This window comes from Gracilinanus agilis, chromosome 1, assembly GCF_016433145.1.
Source record: "Gracilinanus agilis isolate LMUSP501 chromosome 1, AgileGrace, whole genome shotgun sequence".
NCBI lineage: Eukaryota > Metazoa > Chordata > Mammalia > Didelphimorphia > Didelphidae > Gracilinanus > Gracilinanus agilis.
In genome coordinates, this window is record NC_058130.1 from 742,002,961 (window position 1) to 742,011,160 (window position 8,200).

Consider the following 8,200-nt stretch of genomic DNA (forward strand, 5'->3'; position numbering starts at 1 on the left):
CTGTGCCCCCCCCTCCCTGCCCCAGACTCCCTCCACAGGGCAGGCCTCCCTTGATCCTGGAGCCCTTCAGGGGCTGCGCTTCCTCCAGGTGTCGGGGAATTGGGCCGGGCCTTAAGCAGCTGCTTCCTGCTCCCTTTGGAGGGCTGCCTGCTCCATCTTTCCTCTGGCATTCTCTCAAAGTATTCCATTTCCAGATTAATTTAATGCAGCCTCACTTCATAAATGTGTTGGCTTCCAAGGGCTTCAGGTAGGTCTGTGTAGTCATCGTCTGGCAGGCACTGTGGGAGAGTCATGGCCCAAGCAAGGAGGGAGGGAGCCTTGGCTGTGGGGCCTGGGATCCCCAAAGGCCTGAGCCCCAGGAGAGACTCCCAGGAGAAGGAGCCAGTCTGAACCCCAAGACCGACTGACTCACAAAATGCTGAAGGATGATGGGCCCTGCCTTAAGGGAGGAGGAAGCAGCCAAGTCAGGCTGGGCTCTCCAGAGCCCATCTTTTTAGAAAGAGCCGCAGGGGCAGCTGTGTGTATTGGGGGGAGGGGGGGCTCAGGGGACAGAGAGCCAGGCTTAGAGATGGGAGGTCCAATCTGGCCTCAGACACTTCCCAGCCAGGTGACCCTGGACGAGTCCCTTCACCCCCATGGCCTAGCCCTGACCGCTCTTCTGCCTTGGAACCAATACACAGTATGGATTCTAAAAAGGAAGGTGAGGGTTATTTTAAAAAAAGGGGGGAGCCTGTGGAACAGCAGGGCTGGAAGACATCTGCTTTCTCCCTCTCTTCTCCCCCACGTCCTCCAGCTGAAACCATATTCACTGTCTGTTTTAGTTTCTTCCTGTCCCAAGTCACTCAAGGAAAATGGAGGTCCAAATTCCATCCCCAAGGCAAACTTCCCCTGCCCCAAAGACCTCCTAATCAATGACTAGAGACACAGGGAGCTGGCCCAGCAGAAAGACACATCCACAGAGACAGACAGACAGACACACCATCGCATTCTAAGCAGAGATCACGACGGGTCTGTTTGGGCTGCGCAGGAGACTTCTACAACCCTGAGCAAGTCATTTAAATTCTATCTCAGTTTACTCATTTCTAAAATGGGGGTAATAGTAGCAGCACCTGCCTCTCAGGACTGTTAATGTCTGCCTGCCTCAGTTTGCCCATTTGCAAGATGGGGGTAATAGTAGGAGCACTTACCTCTCAGAGATGTTAATTTCTACCTGCCTCAGTTTACTCATTTCTAAAATGAGGGTAATAGTAGCAGCACCTGCCTCTCAGGGATGTTAACTTCTACCTGCCTTAGTTTACTCATTTGCAAGATGGGGGTAATAGTAGCAGCACCTGCCTCTCAGGATTGTTAACTTCTGTCTGCCTCAGTTTACTAATTTTTAAAATGAGGGTAATAATGGTAGCATCTGCCTCTCAGGGTTGTTAACTTCTATCTGCCTCAGTTTACTCATTTTTCAAAATGAGGGTAATGGTAGCAGCACCTACCTCTCAGGGTTGATAACGTCTGCCTGCCTCAGTTTGCCCATTTGCAAGATAGGGGTAATACGTGTGAGTGTTGTGAAGTTAAAATACGACAATATTTGCAGAGTGCTTTGTAAATCTTAAAGTGCTATATTATATAAATGTTAGAAGGAACTCGGGAACAGCTCCGTCCACTCAGCATCAGCCAGGACTGCCATACGGGCTCTGCTTGCCTCTGCATCCCTCCCCTGGCTCAGGGCTCCCCATGCTGCCCTCAGTGGTCAAGCACAACAGCCGTCATCTTTCCTCCAGGGACAGCCTTTCAGCGCTCAGAAGACACCTTTTCATGGGTGATCTTTTCTGTAGAAATCATGGAATAAATAAATAAATAAAACTCGCCTCTATTATGGCTCTCCTATGAGTCAGGCACAGGAGGAAGCAGGAAGGCTACAAAGTCCAGAAGGAGTCAATCCCTGCCCTCGCATAGCTCGCATTCTAAGGGGAGACAGACCCTGTCATTACACGACATCATCTACTTAGAGTTGGCAGAGGTTCCAAAGGCTGTCCAGTCCAGCCTCCCTATTTTACAGATAAGGAAACTGAGACCCCGGGTCCAATACAGAGTATCGCAGAGGTAGGATTTTAATCTGGAACCTCAGATTCCAGAATCAGCTTTCTCTTGGTTATACTAGAGAAAAGAATCATGGGAGAATAGTATCTCTAAACACAAGGGTGGTCCACTATTTGGTGGGGAGAGGGGGTGGTCAAACAGTGCCCCAAATGGCAGAGAGATCAAGAAGAAAAAAGATACAAAAACCCCAACAAAAAAACAAAACCCAAAATGACTAGATTTGAAGGTTGGGTCATTGGTGACCTTTGAGAGATCAGTTTCAGTACAATGGCGGAGCTAGAAAGTGACTGCAATGGATGGAGAAGAAAGTGGACAGTGAGGAAGAGGAGGCATCAGGTGTAGACAACCTTTATTCTAAACCATTATTTTCTGTCTTGGAATCAGTACTAAGTATCGATCCTAAGGCAGATGAGTGGTGAAGGCTAAGCAATGGGGGTTAAGTGACTTTGCCAGGGTCACACAGCTAGGAAAGATGCGAGGCCACATTTGATAGACAACCTTTTCTAAAAGTTTTTCTGGCGAAGGGAAGGAAGAGAGCTGGGATTAAGGGAAAGCTGCTTCTTTCTTTCTTTCTTTCCTTCTTTCTTTCTTTCTTTCTTTCTTTCTTTCTTTCTTTCTTTCTTTCTTTCTTTCTTTCTTTCTTTCTTTCTTTCTTTCTTTCTTTCTTTCTTTCTTTCTTTCTTTCCCTCTTCCTCTTCCTCTTCCTCTTCCTCTTCCTCTTCCTCTTCCTCTTCCTCTTCCTCTTCCTCTTCCTCTTAATAGAGTGCCTACAATGTGCCAGGCATGGTGCTAATCACTTTACAGATATTACCTTATTTGATCCTTATCACAACCATGGGAGGTGGGTGCTGTTATTATTCCTGCTTTACAGATGAGGAAACTGAGGCAATGACTTGCCCAGGGTCACCAATGTTTGAGGCTAAATTTGAACTCATGTCTTCCTGATTCCAAGCTCAGTGCTCATTGCCAGAAGATACACACTCACAGAGAAACACAGATACCCCCCCCAGCCTGGAGATGTGAGTGGCCCTGGAGGGTTGTGGGATTGTGAAAGGCCACATTTACCACCACCCGTGTCACCCTGCTGGGGCTTCGACCATCTTTGGGAAGGGTTTGGGGGGGATGGCAGCCAAAGAGGAGCCCAGGCTGGCATCGGGGTGCACATACCTCCAGGACAGATTTCTTTTGTTCCATTTGGTTAGGGCAGGGGTGTTCCGCTTCCTTCGGGCCCCAGGTAGAGTCAGGTCTGGCAGTGAGCAGCGTGGTGTCTTCATCAGCTGTAGGGTGGCCTCATCTATATGGAAGGCAGTAGGGAGGGAGCTCAGTGGTCAGGAGCCCAGGCAGCCTCCCAGTTTCCCAGCTACCTCTTCCCACACTGTGTGGGCTTGGGGCTCCTTTTCCTAATTCTTTTGGTTCATGCCACATTTTGCCTCTCCTGAGCATCCTCCCTCTGTCCCAGAGGAGATTTCAAAACTCCACCCTTTACCCTTGCACATTTATTCAGGTTTGCTGTTTCCCTCTGGCACAAGAGTGTCTAAACCAGCTGGGGAGCCCTGAGGACAGGGTTCTGGTCTGCACCACTAACAGGCCTCTGTCTAGACCAGTAGACCCTGCAAAGGAACTGGGGAGGCATCAAGGAGGCAGGGGACTAGAGGTCACAGGCAGAGAGATTATAGGAATTTAGAGTTACAAGGAGCCTAGAATATTAGATTTAGAGCAGGAAGGGATTTTAGATGCTATCTGCTCCAATGTCTCCTTCCCTTCCTCCCCTTTTCCCTCCCTTCCTTCCCTCCATCCCTCCTTTTCTTTCTTACTTTTTTCCTTCCTTTAATCCTTCCTTCCCTCCCTCCCTCCATCCTTCCCTCCCTCCATCCTTCCATCCTTCCTTCCCTCCCTCCATCCTTCCTTCCTTCTTTCCTTCCTTTCCTTCCTTCCCTTCCTTCCCTCCATCCATCCCTCTTTCTTTCCTTTCTTCCTTTCTTTTCCCCTTCCTTCCTTCCATCTCTCTCTCCCTTCCTTTCTGTCTTAGTCTCAATTCTAAGACCGAAGGACAAGGGCTAGGCAATTTGCGTTAAGTGACTTGCCCAGGATCACACAACTAGGGAGTGCCTGAGGCCAGTTTTGAACCCAGGACCTCCTGATTCCAGACCTGCAGCCCCATCCACTCTGCCACCCTGGCTACCCCTATCCTCTCTTTTTAGAGATAAGAAAACAGAGTTCAGAGAGGTTTAGACTTGGTCATATAATTCTTTGAGAAGCCTAGCTGGGACTTGAACCAAAGACCTCTGAATTAAAAGACAGTACTTTTGTTACTCTAGACCACTTCCTCTCCAGAGACCTTAGGGATCATCTAGTCCTATTTGTTCATTATAGGAAAGGGAACTGAAGCCTTACGAATGGACCTGCTCATGGTCACACAGGTCACAGGTGGAAGAAGTGGGATTTGAACTAATCTATTGCTAATTAGAAGTCATTAAAAGTGACAATTAGAAGTGGGATTTGAACTCATCCAAATCTACTGCTTTTCCCACTGGATAAATCCTGAGTGGAGTGATGACTACAAATAGTAATAACAATAACTTTCTTGCTTTGCCAATTGATGTATTTGACTCATTTGACTTTCTTGGAGAGCCCTGTCAAAAAAATATTCTTTTGGCATTTTAAAGAGAAATCTAGGGCCCAGGAATTTAAGTGACTTGCCCAGGGTCACTCAGCAAGTCAATGTTAAGAGTGGGATTTGAACCCAGGTCTTCTTGACTCCAGGCCCAAGCCTTCTATCCACCATATCAAGTTGCCTGGTCTAGATTCAGCTCCCTTTCTGCTCCCAGGCTGTGATGTGGGGTTGGGATGACTCCTGGACAGACGGCTCCCTCCCAACTCCCCCCATGTCCATGTCTTTAGCCCCTTCTCTCTCTGGTTCCCCACCCCCTGCTCCCTTGAATCACTCTGGGCTCATTCTGCAAACTGAGGCCAATCATTTCCTAAAGGTCTTTGGCGAGACAGCATTAACAAAGTCCACTGGAAGGCGACTTTGAAAGCAAATTAATTAAAAGATACGATTTACAAGGAAGAGGGTAATGAACTTTTCTCTCTCTCATCTTTCCAAAGCCCCAGCGGCAAGCCAGGAGGCAGTGAACCATGGCCAGGCGGGTTCCTTCTGGAGCTTGGGAGAAGTTGGGAAGGAAAAGAAAGAGATTTCATTATGAATCCCCTGGGCTCCCCACTCCAGGGATGGGCTGGGGCCAGGCATAAAAATCTATGGCTTGGGAACACAGAACCTTAGATTTATAGCTTGAGGGGATCATAAAGACCATCAAGTCCAACCCCCTCCTTTTATAGCAGGCAAATGAGGCTTATAAAGGTCATAGGATAATAACAGGTTTGCAAAGTGCTTTATAAATAGAATCTCATTTTATTCTCACAACAACTCTGGCAGGGGGTGCTATTATTATCCCCATTTTATAGTTGAGGAAATTGAGGCAGACACAGGTACAGCAACTTGACCAGTTTAGTGACCAGGGTCACTAAACTCTGATCTCATTTGGTCCTTACAACAACCAGGGGAGGTGGGTGCTATTATTATTATTATTCCCATTTTATAACTGAGGAAACTGAGGCAGACAGAGGTACAGTGACTTGACCAAGAACATACAACTGGTAAGTGGCTGAGGTTGGATTTGAACTCAGGATTTTCTGACTCCAGGCCCAAAGTTTTATTCCCTTCCCCACATAGCTTTATTAGAAGGGACTTCAGTTTCATTGAAGCCCTCCTTATTCACAGAGGAGGAAATCAAGGCTCATACATTTAGAGTAGGAAAAGACCTCAGAGGTCATTTCTTCTATTTTACAGACATTGGGAGATGAGGTCCAGAGCAGGAATGTGACTTGCTGGATGGTCATCTAGGTAGTGGCAAAGGTGGGATTCAAACTCAGGTCCAATCAGCCAAAATTCAGTGACCCCAAGCTGCAGGATGGGACCCATCTCCCTCTAACTCTTTCCTTGCTCCCAGTTCTACAGTTTCCAGAGGATGCTCAGAGTCTGGGGTGAATTACACAAGCTCAGATTATTTGAGCTGGAGGGGATCTCAGAGATCATCTAGACTAGTTTCTTCCTTATTCTTTTATAGAGGAGGGAATTGAGGAGAAATGACTGGAACAAGGTCACGCAGGACTGAGGAAGGGAGGCTGATCTGGGGCAGAGGGGGAAGTAGAAGGTAACACAGAATATTAGAGAGAGCCCTGGACCAGAGAGACTAGAAAACCCTTCTAATGCTTGTCTCTGCTGCTCATCAATGGCAGTCCTCAGTTACCTTATCTGTCAAATGGGTATAACCATTCTCCAAATGACCTCTCTCACAGGGTTGTTGGGAGGGAAGAACTTCTCAGCCCTTAAAGAGCCAAAGAGAGATAAGCCGTCATTTTTGCTTTATTCTTTTTATTGATGTGGCTAGCTTCCTTCTTATTCAAGGACCTGCCTCTTCTCCGAGAAGCAGATGCAGCATTCACCTGAAGAACCGATTCCGACGGTCCCCCAGACAAAGAGCTGTTCTGCTCTGTGGGCAGGGGTGGCCCCCGGAGGCTCCCCTCATCGGAAATGTCCCCAATACAAGCCTGCCTCCTCCCTGCAGCTGGAGATTCCAAAGCTCCCCAATGGCAAGGGAGGCCAACAAATACTGGGACTGGCAGGTCATCCCTTTGAGAGGCAGTGGAAATCTTGTTGGACTTGGTGTCAGGAGGGACCCAAGTTCAAATCCTGATTTTGACCCTTATGAACCGGGTGACCCTTGGCTAGCTTCTGGACTTCCTTGAACTTTTGTTTCCTCATCTATACCCATCATGCAGCTATGGTGAAACAGGATGAAATAATGTAACCTTTCAAGTACTCTGTGACTATCAGCTACTTTTTTTGGTAACTCTTACCTTCGGTCTTAGACTCAACATTGTGTTTTGGTTCCAAGGCAGAAGAGTGGTGAGGGCTAGGGGATGGGAGTCAAGTGACTTGCTCAGGGTCACCTGGCTAGGAAGTATCTGAGGCCAGATTTGAACCCAGGATTTTCAGTCCTTAGACCTGGTTCTCCATCCGCTGAGCCCTAGCTGGTCCCTATTGGCTACTTTCATTTCTGGATGAACTCACTGCCCTGCCAGGAGGGAGGGAAGGAGAAACCCCTAGTCTTGGTCCGAAGGGGCTCGAGGCAAAGGGAGAGAGCTAGTGAGGAAGACAGGCTCCATCTGAAGGACGACACCCTATTTCAAGCTAATAAAGTTGTCAGACTCTTGGTGAGTAAAGAGCCTTGGAGAAAATCGATGGGTCCCTGAGGATGTTCAGAGGGGAGAGAACATCCCTGTCTATAAAGATGGACTTCGCTTAGAGGGATCTCTTTGTATCTGTCGATATTTCCTTACCTACACAGAGATAAATAGCTCATTGAGAGATTCATAGGCTGGATGCAGAGATGCTTCGCTGGCAGGGACCTTAAAAGTCATCTGGTCCAAAGATGGGCAAACTGAGTCTGGGACACGGGTAGTGAAGTTACCCAGGGAAGGTAAGCAATTTAAGTCACCCAAATTGGAAGAGGTGGATTCAAACTCGGGTCTCTATCTATTGGACTACCACTAATACTAGTATTGATATAGCTCCTACTATGTGCCAGACACTGTGCTAAGTCCTTTACAAATATCTCATTTGAACCTCACAACCACCCTGGGAAATAGGTGCTGTTATTATCCCCATTTTTCAGATGAGGAAACTGAGACGGGCAGAAGTTAAGAAAGTTGTCTCGGGTCACATAACTACATATCAGTATCTGAGGATACATTTGAACTCAGTTCTTCCTGACTCCAGGTCCAGTGCTTTAGCTACTGAGTCACCTTGGCTTCTAATGTGGTAGAGTGGTGTGGAAGGATATTTCAAACCTTCTTTGAACACCGGGATCCTGGCTGTTCCACAAACCAGATACTTCATCTCTTGGTCCTGGGCATTCTCTCTGGTTGCCTCCATACCAGGAACTCTCCCTCCTCTGCCTACTGACTTCCCTGGCTTCCTCTGAGTCTCTCTCTCTCTCTCTCTCTCTCTCTCTCTCTCTCTCTCTCTCTCTCTCTCTCTCTCTCT

The 8,200-nt window shown here is 47.7% G+C and overlaps 1 protein-coding gene across 1 annotated transcript in view; it reads right to left on the reverse strand.

Annotated features, from left to right (window-relative positions):
• Positions 1-3,004: 3,004 nt before the first annotated feature.
• Positions 3,005-8,200, reverse strand: part of MMP17 (matrix metallopeptidase 17) — a 35,414-nt gene continuing 30,218 nt past the window's right edge. The window contains exon 3 of the mRNA XM_044685392.1: positions 3,005-3,385. Within this exon, the coding sequence (XP_044541327.1) occupies positions 3,168-3,385 (218 nt within the window). The 3' untranslated portion in view covers positions 3,005-3,167. The remainder of the gene's footprint in view (positions 3,386-8,200) is intronic.